The sequence below is a fragment of the Juglans regia genome, chromosome 1 (assembly GCF_001411555.2).
Source record: "Juglans regia cultivar Chandler chromosome 1, Walnut 2.0, whole genome shotgun sequence".
In the NCBI taxonomy this organism is placed as follows: domain Eukaryota; kingdom Viridiplantae; phylum Streptophyta; class Magnoliopsida; order Fagales; family Juglandaceae; genus Juglans; species Juglans regia.
In genome coordinates this window covers 1,560,641-1,584,670 of record NC_049901.1, presented here as the reverse complement: position 1 = coordinate 1,584,670, position 24,030 = coordinate 1,560,641, and the positions used below count along the sequence as shown (strand labels likewise).

At 36.7% G+C, this 24,030-nt stretch overlaps 2 protein-coding genes across 5 annotated transcripts; one reads left to right on the top strand and one right to left on the bottom strand.

Moving 5' to 3' along the window:
• Positions 1 to 773: 773 nt before the first annotated feature.
• LOC109001385 (vacuolar protein sorting-associated protein 52 A-like) lies at positions 774 to 15,505 on the top strand. Of its 3 annotated transcripts, XM_035688768.1 has the most exons (20): positions 774 to 1,017; positions 1,620 to 1,714; positions 1,915 to 1,972; positions 2,217 to 2,312; positions 3,325 to 3,426; positions 4,705 to 4,788; positions 5,360 to 5,440; positions 5,874 to 6,017; positions 9,414 to 9,505; positions 10,437 to 10,518; positions 10,736 to 10,921; positions 11,381 to 11,496; positions 11,591 to 11,649; positions 12,017 to 12,117; positions 12,326 to 12,376; positions 13,573 to 13,752; positions 13,846 to 13,980; positions 14,239 to 14,313; positions 14,957 to 15,014; positions 15,101 to 15,505. In XM_035688768.1, exons 1-20 carry the CDS (start codon positions 991 to 993, stop codon positions 15,403 to 15,405), a joined length of 2,127 nt encoding a protein of 708 aa, XP_035544661.1. In that variant the 5' UTR covers positions 774 to 990; the 3' UTR covers positions 15,406 to 15,505. The 3 variants fall into 3 exon arrangements, with proteins under 3 accessions (XP_035544661.1, XP_035544663.1, XP_035544665.1); XM_035688770.1 differs by lacking the exon at positions 1,915 to 1,972 and having other exon boundaries at positions 797 to 1,017; positions 1,626 to 1,714; XM_035688772.1 differs by lacking the exon at positions 1,915 to 1,972 and having other exon boundaries at positions 797 to 1,017.
• Positions 15,506 to 17,319: 1,814 nt separating this feature from the next.
• Positions 17,320 to 23,152, bottom strand: LOC109001387 (RNA-binding protein 24-A-like). Of its 2 annotated transcripts, none has more exons than XM_018978636.2 (6): positions 22,562 to 23,152; positions 22,147 to 22,279; positions 21,444 to 21,579; positions 20,784 to 20,823; positions 19,040 to 19,337; positions 17,320 to 18,676 (listed from the first exon to the last, which is right to left on the bottom strand). In XM_018978636.2, exons 1-6 carry the CDS (start codon positions 22,742 to 22,744, stop codon positions 18,636 to 18,638), a joined length of 831 nt encoding a protein of 276 aa, XP_018834181.1. In that variant the 5' UTR covers positions 22,745 to 23,152; the 3' UTR covers positions 17,320 to 18,635. The 2 variants fall into 2 exon arrangements, with proteins under 2 accessions (XP_018834181.1, XP_018834182.1); XM_018978637.2 differs by having other exon boundaries at positions 17,320 to 18,696; positions 22,562 to 23,151.
• Between the last annotated feature and the right edge of the window lie 878 nt (positions 23,153 to 24,030).

Sequence of the window (24,030 nt, the reverse complement as noted above, 5' to 3'; positions counted from 1 at the left end):
ATATTATAAATGTCTACCCCTCATTTGTTTTTGTATATAAGATGAGATAAATTGAGATTAAAATTAAAAAGTTTAATAAAATTTTGTTAGAATATAATTTTTATTTTAACATTTAAAAAAGATAAATTATATATTTTATCTTAATTGAGAACTTGAGAAAAATGTAATGATTAAATAAGATGATATGAATTAAGAAATTTTTTGAAAACAAACGAGCCGAGGTGGTACAATCGACTGTCCAACATTTATAGCTACTGGGCATACTATTAGCCCAATTTATTTTTAATTTATTTATATATTTTTTTAACAAATTTAATTATTAAGAAAAAATAAAAAAAATAAAATTTCATTAATAGTCAATTTATTAATTATAAATAAAATTAAAATACTCAAGCGATAATTTGTTTTTTGAAATTTGAGTGAAAATTTTGAATAGTAAAATTGATGGACTAAGTAGCATTTTCTAACTTGTAATTTCCTTTGTAATAGGGTAATGAATAATGATATTCTTACTTATATTTTTTTTACTATTGTTTTATTATTTAATTATTTTTTTATTTTTACTATTTAAATTTAAATTAAAAATTTCAGAATATGATTCTCTTAAATAATTTAAAAAAAAATAAATTCAATCCATAGTATAATTATATAAATTAATTAAAAATAAATTTAATTTTATAAAAGTGTACCTTAAAAAAAACTGGATAGTAAAAGTAATATAATGAATGAGGCGGAAGGTAATATCGGACAGCGCATTAGTCACTTATTACGTCAATTTTAGGTTATACCAATTCCAAACAACTATATGACCGACACGGCCCGACCCGCAGAACGAGTCTTCCTAAGTTCTTATAGTAATCGTAGTAACTGGAAAAAATTTGCCGATCTGTATCTGAATTGAAATTCCCTTCATCCACCATGCATTCAATCTGAACATCTGCTCTTCAAGCTCTCTCAGGTGTATTCAGTCCTTGAAGCGCTTCGTCAATTATGGCCGATGTCGCAATGAATAAAGTGGTGAGGGTTCAACTTTAAATTTCGCAGTGGTTTAGTTCGTATTTGTAGTTTATCCTATTCTCGTAAATCATAATTTTGCTTTCGATTGTAAGATCCGATAGCTCTATATGCTTCTTCTCAAGCCAAAATGATTGTTCTTCGTATATTAGCATTCAAAGAACACCTCAGTTTTGCAAGCATTTGCTTCTAGACCCGAAAACCTCTTGAACCATTAAACACTAGCTTAATTGTCTGAATTGAAGAAACTTGAGCAGCTGAAAACGACTTAGTCATGTGATAATCTCGATCTTTCGCATCTTGGATGGAAACCGAAGTTATTTCCTACTGCCTTTTGCGTCATTCAACATAACCAAAACAAAGAGATTAGGATGAAGCGGATCTCCCGTGTCTCAGGCCTTTCCTTCCTTCAAAACACCCCAGGAGATTCCCATTCGAAGAGGACCGAATACACGAAATAGCATCGAGGCGTAAAATAAATACCCGATGCACAGAGTCTTCGCTTAGTAGTAGACCATTCTCCATGATATTTCTAACCATTTATTGTGCAAGTAATATGTTCTCACTTAATTTCAGCTTTCTTTTTATTTTTCCCATGCTTGTAGGAACAGTCGTATGGCGAGACAAATGACGATCAGAAAAATATATTTGATTTGGGAGCATTTGTTGGGGACTTGACTATCGAGGAGGATGTGAGCAAGTACGATGTGTCCTTATATCATTGCATGGATTAGTGCTACTTTTACATTATTTGGAATCAGTGATCCATATCACATGCACACTGATTAGTTTAGGAATAGATTATCTTCATTCTTTTGTTATGTGATACGTTGTCAGTTTCATGAGCCTCCCGTACAAATATGGCATCTTGAAAAGATATTTGGTTGACATGTTGTACAGCGATGATATATCATTGGAAGGCCTACAGCAAGAACTAGAAGAATGTAAAAATGATGATGTATGTAATTTCACTATCATTTTCTTGGATTTTTGATGATTTCCTTGGCCACGGATTTATCAATGCTTCTTTAAGATGCAACCTTTGAAAAAAAAAAATGTCGTTATTCTTTTCTCCTTGCACCTTCTCCTCTTGTTTCAGTGTTTAAATTGAGTTTTGTTGCTCATTGAAAAATGGATTTTGATTTTCTTTTCTATATGTTAGCGATTCCCTCCTCACCACTTTGGCCTCTTTAATGCCGTAGGTGGTTGCAAACATACTGTCTAAAGGTGCAAAATTACGAGAGTATACAAAGGGAGTCGAGAACAATTTACGACAAGTTGAATTAGACTCGATTCAGGTATGTGGTGACTAAACTAAATCTTTTGGTGGTGATCCATATGTGTCTGTGAGTGCACATATTTATATAATTCATCATTACTTGATATTGTAACTCTCTCCTTCTAGGCTTTGCTTGAGTTATGGTAACCTGAAAACTGACTTAAACATGGTGTCCACAGCATAAGGTGGTTGATACTTTGTTGTGGCAAAACCTGTAATTCTTCAAATATGGCGTAATTAGTTTTCTTGTTTATTTTAGGAAGTTTACTTCAAAATAGTCTTTTTGTTACACTTCTTTATTAGATAATATTGTCCAAAGACTTTAGTGGTGTAGCATTGCATTCCTGTACAGATTTTCTTCTTAATAGAGATTTTTTGCTGGGGAGGTACTTTCTTATTGGATGAAAGATTAGTGTAATTTCCTAGTTAAAGTCTTGAGCCTCTGAGTTTCATGCCATTGCCATTGTTTTCTAGGATCAACTTTATAAGTTTGGTACAATTTTAAATCCAGGATTATCCCATTCCTCCTTCCCCTTTTAACAGCCGAGCTACATGGCTCCATTAATTTTTTTTGAATCAATGTACACGAGACTCGAGTTGCAAAGTAAGCCCTACCTTGTATGTATGATCTACTTGGGCTTACTTATCTGATAAAGAAGAAGAGTTCAAGCAGCCTGAATATAAGGTGATAATGATTAGGTTGGGGAATTTAGGCCGTAAGGGTCATGGAGCATAGCTTTTATGACAAATGCTTTTTGGAAGGATAGCTTTGATAATTTTTACTTTGGTCATTACACTTACATATACAGAGCTCCCAAGCTTTAGTTGGAGACGCATTTGCAGTCTATCTAATATCATGTGTATGTGGAAGTGCGTACAAGCATGCGTACGCACATCAATGAAGAATAAGACATTATTTACTTGTTTGATTGTTTGTGTGGCAGAGATACTCTTCATTTTGCGTAACTTAAAAAAAAAAATTGGAGGTTTTCTGTTGACTTTATTGGTATTCTATCTTTTGAACATCGCAGGATTACATACATGAAAGTGATAACTTGGTGTCTCTTCATGATCAAATTCGTGAATGTGACAGCATTTTGTCACAGATGGAAACTCTCCTCAGTGGATTTCAAGTATGTTGGCCCTTGCTTGGCAATAAACAAATGTTTACTTGCTTGCAGCTTCAGTGAGACTTTGTTTCATTTCTTTTAGAAGTAACCAAAGGTTTCATTAATAATGCAAAGTTTTATTTTTTCATATTTTTTGAACTGATTAAATGGCTTCTCAAGCATATTTGTTGGAAATAAGCAAGTAATCACTCTAATAACACATTGGCTGAGAACGTAGTCAATCATATCTCTAGTATAATTCTGCCACTTCGCAACAATTATAATTCATGACATTCTTTTTAATAATCTTATGATTGGTAAATATGCACCCACCTAATGCATCTTGAACACATGATATCACCATCAGGAGGGGTTAGTGTTGAGCTTAGAGTTCATTGGCTTTTCCTGCCTATTTCAACAAGACCGAAACCTTGTGCAAAAACTTTCATATTTTGATTTGCAGTGCAATTATTTGTATTTTCAAAGGTAGATCAAGCATAAAGGAACTGTGTGGTTTGGGTCAAAGACTAGTTTTAAGTTATACCCAAAATGCAATTCAAATGTAAATAGGCGGAGGATGTAACAAGCAACAAATTATATTATTTGAGGGGTTCATCTTGATGGTTATTTAGATATTGTAATCCACAGTCTGATCAATGAGGACAAGGCCTGACTTCTCTTTACAACCATACCATGTCTATGAAGTCCAAGTGCAGACCAGTGCATGATCTGGCTTTTTCTCTAGGTTAATTCCCGATGTTGTAATCCACAGTCTGATCAATGAGGACAAGGCCTGACTTCCCTCTACAACCACACTATGTCTATGAAGTCCAAGTGCAGATCAGTGCATGATCTGGCTTTTTCTCTAGGTTAATTCCCTCATTAGTTTCTTGGTATCGTAAATATTTAAATAGCACCTCTTGGATCCCATACCCCTGGATCTTATATATAGAAAGTACTAAAGATTACTACAAAAGATCCATGTAGAAGGTCTGGATGATTTTGCAAGTAGACCATTTATATGCTGTGAAAAAGAAAACGCTGATTGTAGGCACTAGCTTCATTTCGTTGTTGCTTAAGAGGTGTTTAAAAGTGTGGTCATATTTTTCCTACAAACTATTGTGAACAATGATAGTGATTTTTGTTCAGCTTTGGGATGTTTAACTAAGAAGTATTGAATACATGTTCATTTTAAATGATATACAATCTCTCTGTTACCTTGTCGTGGATTGATTCTTTGTGTTTGGATTTTTTTTTCTTTCACTTTTTAATGGAGTTGTTCATTGACATTTTATTTCCCAGGCTGAAATTGGTTCCATAAGTTCAGACATAAAAATCCTCCAAGAGAAGTCTATGGACATGGGCCTGAAGCTTAAGAATCGCAAGGTATCCTTGTGAATTTTTGCTTCATTTTTCTGTTGGGTTTTCAGTTTTGAGAACCACAGAAGCATGGATTGTGGATTAAATTAGATTTTAATGATGCTTTCATCTTGTCACATGGCCGTGTAAACCATTTGATTCGAGTTGTCTTGTGTGGAAGGAGCTAGATGTAGTTAGTACAAAAAAAAAAAAAAAAAAAACCTAAGAAATGTTGTATTCAATTGGAGTTTCTTTTGGGGTTTATTTGTGCTTTGTCAAGTATGGACCACAATTACGGAACTCAGGTAATGAAACAGGCAGAATAAGAATTCTTCAATTGGTCCTTTGCGGTTTGACCTAGTTGGACTGCATCCTCATTCTATGATTCTTTTTTTTTTTTTTTTTGGGGGGGGGGGGGGGAGTATGTAGAAGGACTCTTGGATAATAGAATTCATTCTGAACCATCATCAGTCAGTTTGTTTTTGTGCTCAATTAGAGTTTTCTGTTTCTTGGAATAAAAAGGAACTCAAGTGAAATTATTATTTCTAGACATTCTGTTTTTCTCTTGCGCCTTACGTTAAATATGCTCTTTAAACAGGTGGCAGAATCAAAATTGGCAAAATTTGTAGAAGACATTATAGTCCCACCGCGGATGGTTGACATAATTATTGATGGAGAGGTATCACTGGTTTTTGTATGACAAAATTTTTCCTTGTTCATGTGATGATTGATATTGTTACATGTTTGTCTTAGCTATGGAACTTGGTTAATTATATATATATATATATATTAAGAAAGAAAAGAAGCTTTGCAACTTGATCCCACTCAACCAAAATTATTCTTGTTTAACCGTCCCCTTTTCCCAAATCAAAGAGTTTCATTGATTCTTCTATCACAAAAGATTATCTTCATAAAAGATTACCAGGACTCTAGTTGCTATTAATTTAAGGGAAGTGAATAATGTAAAAATATTGATATAGGTGATTTGAGAGGAGAATACATGTGTTTTTGTTCATTTTGGTTGTGCTTCCTCGTCAATGTAGTGATGTGGAATTTTTTTTTATCCCTTTCCTTTTGTTACTGTTAACATACTTGCAGTGGAATTTGTCCAGGTCAATGATGAATTCCTGAGAACTCTTGAGATTCTAAGTAAGAAGCTGAAGTTTGTAGAAGTGGATCCTATGGTCAAAGTTTCAAAAGCTCTAAAAGATGTTCAACCTGAGCTAGAAAAACTCCGTCAGAAAGCAGTTTCAAAGGTTTTTTTTTTTTACTACAATTGCATATGCACTGGCTGATGAACATTATTTAATTTTTTTGTTTTACGTACATTTTTCGTAGTTATTTTATCTCCTAGATAATTGAAATTAGAGAGAGCCTCTCGAGAGAATACGCATGGAGAGAGAAAACCCTAGGGCACCCAAACCCGCCGCCACCCTAGCTGGCATGTGACACCTCACCACCGTCACATACAAGGTCGACGGTCCCTGGCGACTTCGCTAAGGGCCGTTCGGCATTTGTCCTCCCTCTTGCGACCTAGACTTTTGCAAGTTTCTCTCTCTGTCGTCTTTTAGAGTGAGCCCGTGTGTAGTGGCGCTTACTACCAATGGCTCCGTTGGCTGTGCCGTCGACATAGAAAGAGTCGCTGGCTTCCAGCGAGTCTGTTGGGAGTACTCCGGCATCAAGATTGTCCCGCGAGCCCTATCTGCAGCTGAGCTCCGTAGCTCTTCAGCTGTGTCCTTCTCGCAGCTTGTGCTTGTATCTGCACTGAAGCTTGTGCTCGTATCTTTGCATAAACATTCGACAGGAATGAAGCTTGGAAAGCCCTTGAGCTTGGTAAGCCTCTGCATCTAAAATCGAAGGTTTGAACTTAATATGGGTCAGTTGGTGCGCTTTTGGGTGGAATCAAAGGCTTTTGAGTTTTTGCCAGAAGCATGGAGGTCCTCATTAAAAATTGTGGAGAGGAGCAAAGGGTTTGGAGGTCTGTTGCTATGGGTAGGAGTGGTATAGGATGGCTGGTGGCTACGGTGGAAGTAGTATTACAAGCAGGGAGAAATTTGGATTTCACAAAACATTTGCACGAAGGAAACAGAGCGTTCGTGGCTCAACGATGCTCTAACATGCATGGTAGGTATGTAACTGTCATCGAATATGGTGGAGGCAGGCGGAGTGTTGTAGTCATTCCTGAAGGGTATGAAGGTCTGGGTTGGGAGAAGTTTGCTGTTGAATTATGCAGAGTCGCGTATATGTTTTTTTCCTTTCATGCTGATGGGTCAAGGAAGGAAAGCCTGAAGAGGACATCTGATCATGAGAACATCAACCTGGAGTTGAAACAAAAAAACCCAGGCACAACCACGGTGGCGAGGCGATCATATGCAGCAGCTTTGAAGACGGGTCATGCTTTGGTGACTCAGAGTGAGGGGAACTGTGAAAGTGGCCTGCAAATCACACAAGCTTAGAACCAACTTGTCATGATGCACAATACATTAAAGGAGATGGAAATCCAGCTTGTCGAGTTGAAGGCAGCGATCGCTTTCTTGTCTAGGAAAATAGATTTGCTTTTAGCTGGAGGCAAAATGGTCATAAGAAACAAGCCTAAGATAGGCCCGAATCCTTTAATCTTAGATAAAGGAAAACGGAAAACCGGATTCGACTTTGTCCCTATAACTAGATCCACATCCGTAATGGAATGCCCTTCGCCACAGGTGACACAGGAAAGACAGTCGGTGTTACACCCTTGTTTAGTGTTCTTCCCGAAAAAACTATGGCTCCCACATCGAAGTTGAAGGAAAATGGTGTAACGCCGAGGTCTGAAGTAGATGTAGGGTCCATTGAAGTTGCACATAAAGGGTTGCCAGAGGTGAAAGGACTTGCTACCAACCTAGAATCTCCAATGGTGACCATGACCTTACCATTGGAGAGAACTAATGGAGTTGTTGAGGAGGTACGGGATTTGAATATGAGTTTGTCGTTGGTGCCTTGCCAGAATAAATGTTTAGGACTTGGTGTTGAGTTGGGAACTGTGTACGGAGAAGATGTTGTCCCCCTATTATCTCTTTCTTTATTAAACAATATAGCTGGATCATCATCGGATTGGGTTTTGCAAAAGGTTAATGAGATACAATAGTGTGTGGGGATTACTTGTGGAGGATTTGACCACCAATTCACAGCACTACACGCTGCAATTGAGGTGGGTCACTCGCTTGAAACAAAATCAAGATTTAAGAAGAGCAGGGAGTTAAAATGTCTTACTTGAGCAATCAACTACGACGCAAATGGAGGTAGTACAAGTCGATGGAGAACTAGAGGGAAGGCATAAAGCCTTCCTCAATCCTCGTAGGATAATTCGGGTGGAGTATTAATTGTGTGGGAGACAAAGGGTCGGGGTAGTTACAATGACTTGCTTTGTTTTGGGAAGCCGTGTTTTGTCCTAATAGGGCTTGGTGTATATTGGATAGGTTTCTAATTTCTCCCTCTTTGGGCGGTGTTCATTTAGGGACTCTATTATGGGCTAGGTGTTCTCTCTTGTATACACTCAGTGTACTTGGTTACACCTATTGATATTAATATATATTTTTACTTATAAAAAAAAATGTACATTTTCCATCTCTACAATGTTAATGAGACTACATCCTCTACAATGTCATGCATATCATATCCACAAATATGTAGTTGCTTTATGATCAATGCCCACAGAGAGATTTGCACACGGATGATTGCTTGTTTAGACTGCTTAATATCAATTAGTAAGAACAGTCCTTATGCGTTAAAACATGAAAAGTAGAAATAGTAGCCATCCTTGGTGACAAACATTTTGGGCTTAGAGTCCCTGGCAACCCCAAAGCTTGGTTGACATGAGGAGCTGACCCTAACATGTAGTTTTTTCGATCATATTGTGTCTGTTTCTAACACATCTTGTAAAGAACTACAATTTTGACACTTGTGTACCTTCGAAAAAGTTGGTTATTGGTACTTACGTTTGATACTTGAGCATAATAACATTGAGACTTAGGTGTCGTTTGGATAGTGAATTGAGATGAGATGAAAGTTGAATAAAATATTGATAGAATATTATTTTTTAATATTATTATTGTTTTGGAATTTGAAAAAGTTGAATTGTTTATTATATTTTGTGTGGAAATTTGAAAAAGTTGTACTGTTGAGATGAGATGAGATGAAACACTTGCACCATCCAAACGGGGCCTTAGTATCTGTCTTAGTCATATATTCATCTACATTGAATAGTAACTAGTATTTTTAGTTTGTCATCTAGAATGGAAATTGAAGTCTGAGGTAATTTTTCTAAGACCAAAGATTGCCACGAGGATAGGAATAACGGCCTTCATCAACAGTTTTTTCTCTTAATTGATTACAACTGCCAGTAGGCTATGCAAAATTTCATTCATTTAAGGATGAATTGACATATTAATTGCGAAGTAAGTTCAGATGTCTTTATGAATTTTGGTGGGTGGCGTCATGTACTCCTGAGGTGTGGGTCGGAAGGGCCCTTGATGAGGTTCCACATCATCAAAAATAAAAGAATGTTCTATGAGTCAAGTTTTAACAGTTGACATTTTCTACCATATGATCACTCATTTAATGAGGATTTGACACATGAACTGTAAACTCTTTCTACTGTTTTGATCTTTTTGCAGACATTTGACTTCGTTGTTCAGAAGCTTTATGCTTTGAGAAAACCAAAAACAAATATCCAGATCCTTCAACAGAGTGTGCTTTTAAAATACAAGTGAGTAGTGTCTAATAACTTCTTAGTTATGGCACATGTTAATTTGGCAATGTTTTATCATATACGTATTTTCCATTCATCAAATCCCTTTTTTTGGTTCTTTTCTTTCCCCATGGGTTTACATTACTATGGCTAGCTAACCTGTTAGTTATGCAATTGCATCTTTATTGCGTATGGATCTCTAAAGGACGTGGTGATGGGCTGTGTTTGATCTTTCTGTGAAATCTTCTTAGCATGCTTGTGAGTTTTATCATCGGTCAATATTTATATCGTCCATCATATCTGAATCCAATTACAACTTCTTTATCGCTGAAAGTTCCTTATTTTGTTCAATATTGTGCCAAGAAGCTTCTTGAGATACATTCTTTTTTGTTCACCATTAACTATTAAGCTAGGAATTCTTCTTGCACACGTGTACTTTTCTCTTTTTGAACCTATTTTGGGAAAACTGCAACCATATATTGGTTGTTTCTTTTGATTTGTCGATTAGAAAAACTTGACTTTACATAATAAGAGCTAGTTATATGTGTGTATCCTTTCCTTTGATCATGGGGTTGAGAGCTGATCAAACACCATCATTTTTGAGCCCATCATGAGCTGTGCTAAGAATGTTCTTGATGGTTAAAGCTTTTCTGTGCATCCCCAGCATTCATTCAGGTAATTAATTGTATGTGATGCTAGCTAAAGCATTGGCATCAATGCCTGTAAAGAGAGCTACTTATCCAAGTCGGACGGTATTATAAATTTAGTGTACATGAATTATTTTACGCAAATTATTTTAGTGTCTTTCTTAATAAAAATTTTATGACATTGCCATTATGCGTGAAGTCATTCCCTTTTTCTTTGTGCACTAGAAGGGTATTGTTTTATCATATTTCTGTGGGTCAATCATGGGCATATCATAAAAGTATATTAAAACATGAACACCCAGGTACATCGTTTCCTTCCTCAAAGAACATGGCAGTGAAGTATATAATGAGGTCCGTGGAGCATACATTGACACAATGAACAAGGTGAATATTTGAACCAATTATCTATTTTTTTAATTAGTCGGGATGCAGATGAAAACTTTCACCCATGCAATTCTACTTTTATGAGGACTTGGCAGTGTTCATTTGATCTTTATAGAGTTAGCTTTAATTTCATTTGCTTCTCTTCTTCCTCATATTTTGTCTCATCTTCACATTGATATTTTTGAAGAGTATTGAAGTGCAGCTACATGTTCTGCAGGTCTTAAGTGCACATTTCCGTGCATATATTCTGGCTCTGGAGAAACTACAGTTGGATATAGCAACATATAGTGATTTGATTGGTGTGGAGACTAGAAGCACTGCTGGTCTTTTTTTAAGAGGGAGGGAACCCCTGAAGAATCGCTCTGCTGTTTATGCTTTGGGGGAGAGGATAAAAATTTTGAAGGTTTTCTTAAATACTTTTTAACAAATAATTTCTCTGCCAGCTGTGAAATATGGTTTTTGTGGAAGTAATGCATGTAGCTTCTCTTGGCAATCACTCACTTAAATTTCAATTTCAACTCTTTGGGCATTGGTCTGTTTCTATTATATTTGGCTTCTCTATGGAATGCTTATTCTGTAGATTAACATTAATGAGTTGCTTCCTATATATTATTTCACCCATGCGTCAATATTCCCATGAGCTTAATTTTGCATTCTCAAGGGAGTCATTCTTACACGCATCCTGTGTATTTAAGTTTCATCCCTTTTCTAATAAATTGAATTGTATGTATTAAAAAAGTGCTTATTAGTATTGCATTTGCCAGTCAAAGCATGTTCCATATTTTTTATAAATGAATCTAAGACAGTTGTGGTAGACACTGTGACCTAATTGCTTGCTAATGCCGTGGTCTGGAATTATCAGGAAATTGATGAACCTGCTTTAATTCCACATATAGCCGAAGCCAGTTCCAGCAAGTATCCTTATGAGGTTCTCTTCAGGAGTTTGCACAAGCTGCTTATGGATACTGCTACTTCTGAGTACTGTGGAGTTTGCTCATTATGCTTTTTTCTAAATGATAATGAATTATAATCCTTTGGTGATAAGCATTTTACATTTTATTGTCTTCTACAGATATCATTTCTGTGATGATTTCTTTGGTGAGGAATCCATATTTTATGAAATTTTTGCAGGTAACTTTGATACATATTCCTGCATTACTTGCATTAAATGTTTCTAGACACAACTGATGTCAATTGAGTTTTGGTGGTTCTTATCAAGTTTTATTCAACATATAAAAAAAATGGCAGTCTATGGGAATGACTTGTATTAGAATTTGATCATTACGTTTACAACTCAGATTGTATTATACATTCTCCTCTGAATAAAGCATCATTCTCGTATACTTGGGCATTTGTCTGCCTCTATATATTTTGAAGCTTCATACGAATACAAGATGATTCACGAGCACTGTAAACTTTGAATTGTGTATTTTTTTTTTTGTGCCCAAAAACAATTGGATAGGTTAGTGATTCTTTGCTTGCTCTTTGAGATTATCAGGTCCATTTGCTGTCATTGATGAGCACTTCAATTCAATACTTCCAAATTGTTATGATGCAATTGGTTTAATGCTCATGATTCGGATAATACATCAGCACCAGGTAGCATTCCAAGCTTTGATCATTCCTATTTTTACTTCTTAACGTTCTCTGTTGTTTCATGTTATATTTTGATTATATCATATAGGGTTAGAAATAGCAGTTCTGATTTTTAGTGAAGTGTCCAAAACAATCATTGTTTCATTACTCAAACTGTGTTGAATAGTGATTCTGGTTGTGGTTAATGTGTAACTGATGTTTTACTTTTCAGCTCACAATGTCGCGGCGACGGATTCCATGCTTGGATTTATATTTAGACAAGGTCCGTTATTTTTTAATATAGTTGCTATGTTTATCTTTTGAGCTGCCCAACGATGATTCAAATTTCTGTCTAAAGATACATTAGCACAGTTTGTAATTTGGAAGAGAGACTACCTCTGATGCTGGAAAAGGAGTGGTATAACCTTTTTTGATAGGTAGAAAAGGAGTGGTATAACTAGGAAAATCAGTTTGTAACTTGGAAGAGAGACTACCTCTAATGCTAGAAAAGGAGCGGTATAACCTTTTTTTATAGGTAGAAAAGGAGTGGTATAACTAGGAAAATGATCAAGGACCATAACATATAAAAGATTGTTTTTTTGGTCTCCAGTTAATTTCTCCATTGTTGGGGTCACTAATTTTTTTAAATCATAGACAAAGTATATATGCATATATTCTTCTTTGACTGAATACAGGAGAACTTACCATATATGGAAAATCAGGAAGAAAATATGGTTGAATTGACATTTTCTTTCCCAAAACCTCTAGCTTAAGACCAGCTGACCTTATTTGTCCATGTCTTTTGTTGTACCACTTCAGGGATTTGGATCTAATGGCTTATTTCAGGTTTTCTCAGCCACCAAAATTTGGTTGCAAAAACGTGGAGCCCTCGTGTAATTTGACAGAAGATGGCTCTAATGTTGTTGTCCTTACAAAATACTTTTAATCCCTATTGGCCACACCTTATAAAAACTCCTGAAATTTGAAAGTGATGGAACTCAACTGCTGAATGACTAGAATTTGTTTCCAAGTCAACATATTGGCTTTAATTTTGCAATTTTTTTTTTTTTTTTTTGGATAGGTGGTTTTCATTTTCAAAATTCTCCCTCAATCCTGCTTATGTTTTTGCTAACTTATCAAGAAAAAATTATCTATCGATCCTATTTCTTTGTCCTCTACACGGATTCCAAAGTTTTAAGAGATTATCATTGTTACTGTGTTACTTCTGAATTGCCGTGTTTACCTCCCTGTTTTGCTCGTGTATTCTCTTTTCCAATGTATAGAATATTTATTTTGTAAATCTAAGATCCTTCAAGTCTTCACTTTGGAAAACTATAATTAGACATCAAAAAAAGAAAGGAGGTCCAGCAAAATGGTACAGGGGTAGAAAACTGTTGAAACTCTTCTGCTGTTGTGTCTTGGATCTTTAACCTTACCACAAATTATAACGGTGACTCATTCTTAACTCAATTTGAGCAGGTCAATATTTCCCTATGGCCCCGTTTCAAGATGGTATTCGATATGCATCTCAACAGCCTGCGCAACGCTAACGTGAAGACGTTATGGGAAGATGATGTTCGTCCTCACTATGTCATGAGGCGTTATGCTGAATTCACAGCTTCACTAATCCGCCTCAATGTTGAATATGGAGATGGGCAGGTGAGACACAAGAACTGAAGTAATGAAACATGTATGTGCTTGGTTTCATAATGAGATCAATTTCTCAAAATACATAATTCCTCAACATTGCAGCTTGAATTGAATTTGGAACGACTGAGAATGGCTGTTGATGACTTGCTTATCAAGCTTGCAAAAGTATTCCCAAAAACCAAATTACAAATTGTGTTTCTGATTAACAACTATGACATGACAATTTCTGTTTTGAAGGTAAGGATTAGTTTCTTATTCGCTTCTGGAATATGAAATCAACTTTATTAATGTAAAGGTAGAAGTTGGGGTAGTCGGGGCAATAAATTTTCAGACAAGCTCCTTTTTATCCAAAAAAACTTTTTGGACAAGTTTGCTTCGTTATGATGCCTTTTGGATGGACAGCATATTTGCTCATATTTGTTGCTCAAGAAATTTGCAGTGTCCTCTGGCCTTAAGCTGCTGTGAATTTTAACATGTATGTCGGCTGGATTTCAGGAAGCTAGTCCAGATGGTGGTAAAATTCAAATGCACTTTGAGGAGCTGCTGAAGAGCAACACAGCATTATTTGTGGTAACTGTCAACCAACAGCTTTGAGACATAGTTTAGATGCAAAAGGAAAATTTCATTATCGATCTTGAAATTGAAGAATTGTGCCTAGGCTGGTTGCTAGTGATGCTTTTTTTGTTTTGTATTTTATGTTTATTATAAAGACATCTAGGGAAGCCATAGGGTTAAATAGTCGCTCTTAGAAACTGAATATATATGTTCTTTTTTTTTTTTAAATAAAATAAAAATGATGACGACTTTCCATGGGTTGTTATTCTATGACTGAAGGGAGTGTACGCATCTCCTTGAAGGATTAAAACACTTGTCCTGATTCCTGTCTCAACAGAACGGTGCTATCTTCAACTTACCCCTCTTTCAAAACTTGTGTTTCTTGATATTACTGAAACACAATTGATTTTACTGAAGGGTGTGCAAGAAAGGCTTCCTTTAATCCCCTCAGGAAGCTCCTTGGGAACTAGCTGTTATGTGTAGGGGAAGAACTTTGTTTTCGCAAAACGTGCTGACATAAAGTTTGCAAACAACCAAATGCCTATTCTGAAGCTTATATCGTTCTCCCTATCAATGATCTGTTTTGTGTAGGCCCTTTTTTCCTGACTTTTGGGTTTTTGTTTGCATTTTGTTTTAGTTCGTCTGTTTCTTCTTGCAGGAAGAGCTGCTACTAGAGCATTTCAGTGATATAATAAAGTTTGTAAAGACCCGAGCCTGTAAGTACTAAATCGATGCAATGTTTCAATATAATTTTGTCATATGTTTGTTTAAGGAAATGGGCTAATTCGCAAGCTATTAACAGCGGAGGACCCGACTTCTAGTTCTGAGAAACCCATAGCCGTTGGAGAAGTTGAGCCACTGGTGAAGGACTTTGCAAGTAGATGGAAAGGTGCAATAGAGCTGATGCATAAAGACGTCATAACTTCTTTCAGCAGCTTACTGTGTGGTATGGAGATTTTGAGGGCTGCATTGACACAGCTGCTGCTATATTATACCAGGCTCTCGGACTGCATAAAGAGGATTGTTGGTGGATCTGCACTAAACAAGGATCTCGTTTCCATATCTTCAATCATGTATGAAATTAAGAAATACTCGAGGACCTTCTAAATCCTTCACGAGCTTGTGTTTTCATAAACGGGTTAATTTGGATGGCGAATTTAATGTTGAGGTTTCAAAATATATTAATCTTTGAACTTGCGGGCTAATATATATATTGCTATTCTCTGCATCAAATATATACAAGGGAAAGCCTTTAAAAATTTGAAATTTTCAGTCCCCGTCTAGCTATGGACGTTTTAGTGGGCCGGGTGAGAAAATTGCTCTCTCTCTCTCTCTCTCTCTCACTGACACGCACAAACGTTAATCACATGTCAAACAAAGTGTGTTTTCCATCTTGGAGAATGATATCCGATGTGTGGGCCGGGGCTCTTTAATGAAAGCTATGCCTCGTTTATTTTGAAAGATATTTTCGACATTTTTTATATTGGTCAGAAAATAATTTACAACTTAAAATGATCGCTATTGGCCGGGAATATCGTAGAATTGCTTGCCCTTGTGATTTCACGACAACGACAAAATCAGCTCGCGTGGAGCTATCAAATTTATTTTTCATCTGCATGTGATAAGAATTACGTTAGTCACATTTATTAATTTTGTCCATGCAGGGACCGCTATAGAAATATTTCGCTAAAAAGTCTTTTGTACAGCGCCTCGATCTGGTAAATGTGGGGTAAATGGCAAAAACTCATGCGGTGAATTGGTTACTACCGCAAGCATCAATAGCACTTCAAAACAAGTGGAAGAAGCTATGGGGTTGAAATATTATTCCTGGAGTTGCAAATTAAGCATTTTATCTGGAGGGAGGGTAGAGAATTATTACCTAGCTAGCTTCTCCCAACCAGGTATAATATTTTCAGTAGAAAGATTATTGATTATGATACATGATCATGTCCTATTTGCTTCAATGGAGTCGAAACAATTACTCATCTGATGCATGGGGGTAAAGGGGTAGTACTCCACTTCAGAAATGGTCAAGCTATGGGGAGAATTTCTTAAATATGTGGGAGGATCTGTGTAGGGAGTTAAAAGAAGGATCAACTTGAAGCTATTGTGGTCATCATGAGAAGCATCTGGCATAGAAGAAACTTGTTCGTCTTTGAAGCTAAGTACGTTCTCGATCGGCTCCTCAAAGGGTGTTAATTGCATGCATGATCTATATAATATGGATAGTTTGGAAGAATTTCATCAGGAGCCCATATGGTTCAAGAGGAGAAGCAACACAATAGGGTGATCGAAAGAATAGCTCAAAGCTGGAAGAGATCACCCCGCGGGAAAGATTGCTGCAAAGCAAATTTTGATGCTGTAATTGAAATTAAAAACCAGATAATGGGTATAGGTCATGTGATTGTTAGAAATTGTAATGGTGAAATATTGGCTGCCTTGCATGAACAAAGACAGGGAATATATAGATCTATCAATGCAGCAGATCAATGCATGGCCTTATGGAGGGATGTGGAGATCATGAGTACAAAATTGGGTTTCAAAGAGTTTTGTTTGAAGGTGATGCGCAAAAGATTGTAAAAGCTGTACAGAATATATACTGAAGAGGATTGGTCTACTTTTGGATAGATTATAGAAGATACGAAAAAGGTTTTCAATTACTATATTGATTGGTCAATTCGTATTTACATATAGAGAAGAGAACGTGGTAGCACATGCATAAGTTAGCCAATTTCATGGCTTTATGTAATGAGGTATATATCTCACTGTTGGGTAGAGAAGAGGGTCTTATATATAGCAATTATGAGTTTAGTACTGACTGATAAACTCTGTAGTGCTGTTTCAGCTGATGATATGTAATGAAGTTACTTTGATTTTACTCAAAAAAAAAAAAAAAATTTAGCACTTCAAAACAAATATATTGATCCAATTAATCCATTTGCATAGCAACTTGACCAGTACAAAAAATTTTCAGCCGACACCACGACATGATAATTTCCAAGTTGATGAGCAGGAACAATATTAAATTTGATATTTTTCATGGAAAGATTAAGCACTTGGTAGAAGTAAGCATGAGAGTCTGAATTAAAAGCATAGCAGAATTAAGTATCAGATCATCCATTCTCAACCAGCATGATTGGAAATGATTCTGAATCGTCCTAATTAAGTAGCATCCCTAATTACAATCCAATCCATAGGCTTACACATATGATTAAAGAGTACCAATTGTTCCATCTCAAAGTAAATGTTTGGGGAGAGAGAGAGAGAGGATGGCGGTAAGTGTGGTGAATGCTGATGATGACAAAGCAACGAAGAGATCGAAGGAGAAAGCGACGAGCTTAACCTAAGTCCTAACCATGGTTTATGTGGGTTAGTGGAGAAAAACCCAAGGGAACCAAAATATCTCCCCGGGTTGCATGCAGATGATTTGAGCTAGCTCCACATCCATAGATGGAGTTCTCAAAAAGGATGATAAAAATTTACTAAAAGCTAAATGCAATATAAAAGAAAACACTATCCCTCCTAAAGTACTTTAGAAATTAATTAAATGGGGCTAAAACTCCCATGTTTATAGCCACATTAATGAATTTACAAAGTAAAAAACAAGATCTTGCATCCCCTTAACCTAAGGGATCAAGACGGTTGATTAGACGCACGTACTACTAAAAAGTTGAAGTGAAGTTGATAACAAAGACGACTTTTTGAAAAAGACATGAGTGGCCCTACCTCTAAAATCCTAAGACTAGCTACGTTAACATACAAAAAAGCTGGGGTGGCATTCCATGCGCCCGTGAATTTGCTAAAACTGCCTCTCCATTAGAGGTTATTAGCTGAAGCTGGAGGGATTAGACGTTCCAAAACTTAAATTTCTAGAGTGAGGGGCTCGCTGTATAAGTTGTTGAAATTTACAATTTTTGCAAACCATTTCTTTAAATTGTCTTAGCCTTTCCCGGGCTAAAGTTACAAAGTAGTACTATAGTTTCTTTTTACCTAGCCTTTCCGGGGCAAAGGTTCAAAAACTATTTTCCAACGTCTTAGCTAATTCCAATAGCTTGATCAGTTGGTTGTTACGCATGACATGCTATGGTTCTCTTCAAGGAACCCTTCTTTCAAAAAGATGCAAAGGGGAAAAATGCATGACGTCCCTCCAATTCTGGAGGTGGTATTTAGCCCCTATTGGGGGCCATGTATGTGTGCAGAAGCCCAAATCACCAGAATTGGGCTTATGTTAGACACTGAGAGAGTGACAGAGAGAACCATGGTTAGGCCGAAGGTTGAAGAATTGAGACTTCAAGAAGCAGCTGAGAAGTTCGGTGTGGCTAGATTGAGATGAATCTCTAGCGATGAGGAATTGGTGCATGAAGAGCCATGGTCACGCCTGGGGCACAGCAAAACACACTGTCAAAGATGTTAGTAACTCCTTGAATCAAATCAAAAGGACACATATCGACATGTTTTACTATAAATAAATTTTACAAGTAATTCTTAAAAGCAGTACTTGATCTACGTTGAAGTTTTATTCTGAAACCCCAAATTAAGTCTAGACCCATATCGACATGTTTATAAGTGATGGTAATTAACAAGCTGGGTGATATTTTTAGAAGTTTTGGAACATCAAAATGATCAATATATATAAAATGCGTTTGCAAGAAACTTCTTTTCCACAATGCTAGGTCGTTACACCGTTCGAAAAATAATGTCTACGAATCTGAATGCGCGGGGCTGTTTATGAAGTACAAACCTGATGGCAAGGCGGGCGTAGGTGCAAGAGACATGGGTGCACCATAGTGCTGTGGGTATCCCCCAGTTGAGTTGATGGCCGAATATGGAAACAGGTGATGTGGATAGTTGACACCATAACCCTGTGATCCAGAAGTGTAGCCGCTGGCCGCACCTCCAGTGCCATGACTCCCTTCCCCAAACTGGAGATATTGGTAGAAACCCCCTGCCGCGGCCGCCGCACTGGTGACCATCCCGCCGGGTCCCGTTCCATACATTGGGAATTGGGACGATGCTCCTCCGTACACGCTATAGTAGCTCTGTGCATGCCACATTAATAAAAACTCAAGCTAGATACATAGTACTTTTTCTACATGTAATTAGCATACATACATTTATATATATATATATAGTACGCTGTTTTTCTACAATATATATAGCTCTAGGTTATTGCATGCATGTCCAAAACTAGGGTCCAAAGATGTGTCACATGTCACATAGAAATTAGGTCACATTTGGTTACATATATCATGTATTAGATGTAATTTACATGGGAATGTGCTCAAATAATTTGCATGCGTTCGGAGTGGTACTATATATACACGTCCTCGCAGCTAGACAACTAATTTCAAATGTGAATTTGACCTTTTTCCAATTTTGGATTGTACTGCCTCGTAGATAATTATAATGTCTGGTTGGCAGCTACACACGAAGCAGAAAATCCAAGCGTAGTTTGTTTGCTTATCATGTTTTCTTGCAGCCAGTCAACGTACATAATTGATGAAAAAAGTTAGTAAAAACTAAATATGCATGCTGCATGGTGGTGACTGCTCAGTGGGTGGTTCCTCGAAGACCGTGAAAAAGTAACTGAGAGAGTGGACCACGAGTCTGCAGGTTCTCTAAATGGGTATAAAGAAGAGAGAAAAAGACATGGCCTTGTTTGATCTCTCCTTCATTCTTTGTTACAAATCACATCCATGTTGGTGTCCGCTTTCAATATATAAAGCAGATATTAATCCAGAGATTATATATGTTGAGATCAATGGATCGCATGCAATTAGATATGATATTCACTAATTAACTTCGAAAGATCATAAAATTATTAGATGGTTCTAGAGAATTTTTTACATTAGATTGTGGAAAAGACCATTAACTATATATTTACATTATATATATAAGATTAATGAATCCGGAAATTAAAATAGAAAAAGTAGAAAAAGAAAATCCATCCGAAACCATTTCGGCCTAGCCTTTTGTTCCAAAAAGGCCGTACTGTGACCATTTTGGCTAGCTAGAGGCATCTTATAACTCTTTTCGAACCAAGAGAATTAATTTTCATCTTTATTATATATATATATATCTACATATATATCTACATATATATATATATGTAGTTAAAATGACTTTGCAGCAGTAAATGATACTTTTGTTCGGGAGTTATAATTTTAAAGATGGAATACGTTTTTCTCTCTCTCTCTCTCTCTCTCTCTCTCTCTCAAATCAGATATGTCTTGTCATATTTCACATGAATAGGATGGATTCGGGAGAAAAAGCTGTTCTTTTTTCGAAAAACAATTAGGAGGTATCCAATATAATTTATTTGGGAGAAAAAAACTTTTGAAGATTTTTATTATTTATATATCGCCTAAAGTTAAAAGGTCGACATTGCATCTCCTAAAAAGTATATATGCTTCGGCCAGACGCATCCTAAGAAGTTAAGAAGTAGTGTGAAAAAAAAGGAAGGAAAAGGCGAAATTTGTACAAACCGTGGGGTAAGAATAATCTGGCGAGCTGTATGTGGAGTACCTGAAATTAATAGCGATCAAATGAACAAGAAAATTGGAAAGGGTTAATATTATTTGAAGTTGGGAATTAATAAGCAATTGATAAAAAATCCACAGTTCAAATTAGTGTTTGAAGCTAGCTAGCAAGCATACGAACATATATAGAGGCATGCATGACCATCATCACATGCATGATGCATGCCTCGGGGTATGCATGCAATTAAAATGTATGGTCTAGGCACATGAACGTGTTCCTGACGTGTTTCATACAATATTGGTGCATGACACACATCATGTGATGCTGGCCAGCATGAACGTGCAAAAAGGATGTCGCTTTTGCCAACGCATGAATGCTATCGTAGTTACAACAATAGTAATTCATGTAAAAGCGTGTTAATTAAGTGGGTTCAGAGAGAGAGAGAGAGAGAGAGAGAGGAGTGCATGGCTGGTTAGGGCGATAGATCATGAGCATGCTTGATAATATTAATCCTAGTTTAATGAGGTTTGATCATGGGTATGCTGTGTGCATAAGGTGGCAATGCACGTGCATGCTACTGACCATGCATACACAAAAGATCAGAGGAGGGACGTCTTAAAAAAAAAAAAAAAAAAGCGCAAAGCGTATTCATTATACGTACGTACCCGTAAAGATTATAAGGTATCCCTTGTTGGATGGCATAATGAGGGAAGGTTGCTGCTGAAGGAAAAGCTGTTCCCACTCCACCTCCGAACCCTGTCTGAAAAGATCCCATTACCCTAAAGTTTCTGCCTGTTCCTCCTGTCCAATTCATTTCACATTTATTTTACAGCTAATTAGTACTTCATCGATTCTTTTTTAAAGCTAATTATATCTTCTATATTGATAAAAATAAACCGGTTGAATGAAATTAATTTATTATAATTCATCCCAAAGAAAGGATCGATAAAAGTTACTTTATTGAAAATTAAACCTATATGCGTATTAAGAAGAAGAAGATCAAGAAGAAGAAAGAAACTAGCATGATGGAAAACGTATAATGTTGGCTTGAATCATGTGCATTTCAGCTTGAGAAAAATATCCTACTGATGAACATATAATATGTGAGTGTGAAGAAAGTGGGTTTTAGGCTGTTGCGAAAGATAATTTCTTAGGAAATCTTATATGGAAGCATCGAATAGAGCCTTTTTCTTTTCCATTTGGAAGAATATTCATGCTGCATTTGACAATGGATAAGACAAGTTAAATGGAAGACTTCGTGAAACTTTTTCCAGATCTGATATATCAGATAATTACTAGAAGGAAAAACGAGAGAGATCAAGAAGAAAGGTATATATATCCATATTGTATATTCACACAAATATATACCATTTTTTGGTGTTGAGGGTTTGGATCTCTGGACACCCAAAGAAGCAAGATTGCAGTTAGCCCTCCTCCCATCTATGACAGGAGAAGCATCGACACAGGCTCTCATGGCGGCTTCAGGTTCCCGAAAAGTTACCTGAAATAGAGAAAAACAGTAATTCACCATCACATGCAAGAATCTGTTTTTTACAACTAATCTCCATTACAGGATCATGATAAAATAATAATAATAATTAACCACATATTTTCTTGTTCCTTTATAATTCCATTTCGGTGAGAAGCACATTACCAGATGTCTCGATCGATTATTTCACGATCTACCAATCACAAAGAGGAAACAGATACTAACATGGAAGAATGAGCTAAGTTCCTCAATATATGTACCGGAAAGTAAAAGATGACAAAAGAAGAAGCATACAAATCCATAGCCCTTGGATCGTCCAGTGGCCTTGTCAGTTATGACAACAGCCTCCAAGATCTCCCCAAACTGTTCAAAGTATTTCTTCATGGTCTCCTTCTGGGTCTCCCAAGCCAAACCTCCAACGAACACCTTGGTGTAAGTGGTATCACCGAACTGCCCTGCCAAATTAGCCGGAGTCATCTTTGCTAACTCGATCGCTCACTTCTCGAAACTGAAGTACTTGTGTCTCTTCCTGCTCTTCTACTTCCTGATCGATCTTTCACCCTCCAAACTCAGCAACAACTTCAGGTACTGGTATATATATATGTGTGTGTAAAGTGCTTGCGTTTTTGTTCTTGTGTTAATTAATGAGTCCTAGCTAGGAATAAGAACTATGGCTCAAGATGGGATCTAGATTAGCTAGGTGGTGTGTGGTACAAGATGATGAGAAAGACCCACTAAACCCAGAAGGATCTTCTGAAGATTTAGAGGTGAATTCCCAGTGCCGGTGATGGTGTTGATGAGAGAGAGAGAGAGAGAGATGGAGGCAATTAGGTCAGAGAGAAATGGGAGGGAAGAGAAAGCAAAAGTTAGAAATAGAGGAAAGGCCATCTCATTATACGGACATGAATTATATACACAGCAGCCCCCACCTCCTTAGCCCTCACTCCCCATTATTTTATGTAAAAAATGACTCTCACGCGCCATTATAACGCGTGCTCGCTACGTGAATATGATTGACCCACATTATTCGATAAAGTGTAAAGAGACACGCACAATGATGAGCGTGGGAGTGGGTTTTGTAGTATTATTATGTCCCTCATAGCTGTACTTTTGGTTATTTTAAGGGGAATACTACATGACTAATTAGCCCCTGACAGTTTCTGACAACTACGTAACTTACCGTATGAAACATCGACACTCAAAACTTGTAGGGTAGTGGCAGAAACGGAACGGGAAATTGTGGCAACATAGGGAACGGAATTGGGGGGAGAACAAATCAAATCCCGGGGAAGTCAACGGTCAACCGCCCAATTCCAACTGTATAAAAGGGGTTGATTGATTCAGTGGATCTCTTTTTATAAGAATTAGAAATTGTTTAAGAGTCTTATTTGTATGTTTAAAAAAAAAAAAAAAAAAGAGAGTCGTATTTGTCGCTCGGCGTGGCCCTGTGGCCATTGATTGTGCTGGGGGACTATGAGAAGAAAAAGAAAATAAAAGGTATGCAGTTTTTTTGTAATGGATTTTCTCAGTACGTATTTAGTATCGTGTGTACCTTTATATAGGCATTCGGTTACGAGTAGAGTAATGAAAATATTACAAAACAGAGGAAATAAAGTTTGTTATAATAGTTGTACAAATAAGTATCAAAATTGCAGTAGCTAGAATATTCTGAAGAGTCTGCTGAGGTGGATTCCTTCTTCTTGTTTTGCCGTTATGGTGCATTTTTAGAACTTAGGTTAATACACCCTCTCGAGTCTAATGGA

Excerpts from the sequence above, each read along its gene's own strand:
- LOC109001385 (XM_035688768.1), top strand. The coding sequence starts at position 991 with ATGGCCGATGTCGCAATGAATAAAGTG. Across the intron at positions 1,715-1,914 it reads ATCGAGGAGGATGTGAGCAA|CGATGATATATCATTGGAAG; the intron begins GTACGATGTGTC and ends CATGTTGTACAG. Across the intron at positions 11,497-11,590 it reads ATGGATACTGCTACTTCTGA|ATATCATTTCTGTGATGATT; the intron begins GTACTGTGGAGT and ends TGTCTTCTACAG.
- LOC109001387 (XM_018978636.2), bottom strand. The coding sequence starts at position 22,744 with ATGACTCCGGCTAATTTGGCAGGGCAGTTCGGTGATACCACTTACACC. Across the intron at positions 20,824-21,443 it reads ATACCTTATAATCTTTACGG|GTACTCCACATACAGCTCGC; the intron begins GTACGTACGTAT and ends TATTAATTTCAG. Across the intron at positions 19,338-20,783 it reads CAGATTATTCTTACCCCACG|AGCTACTATAGCGTGTACGG; the intron begins GTTTGTACAAAT and ends TGGCATGCACAG.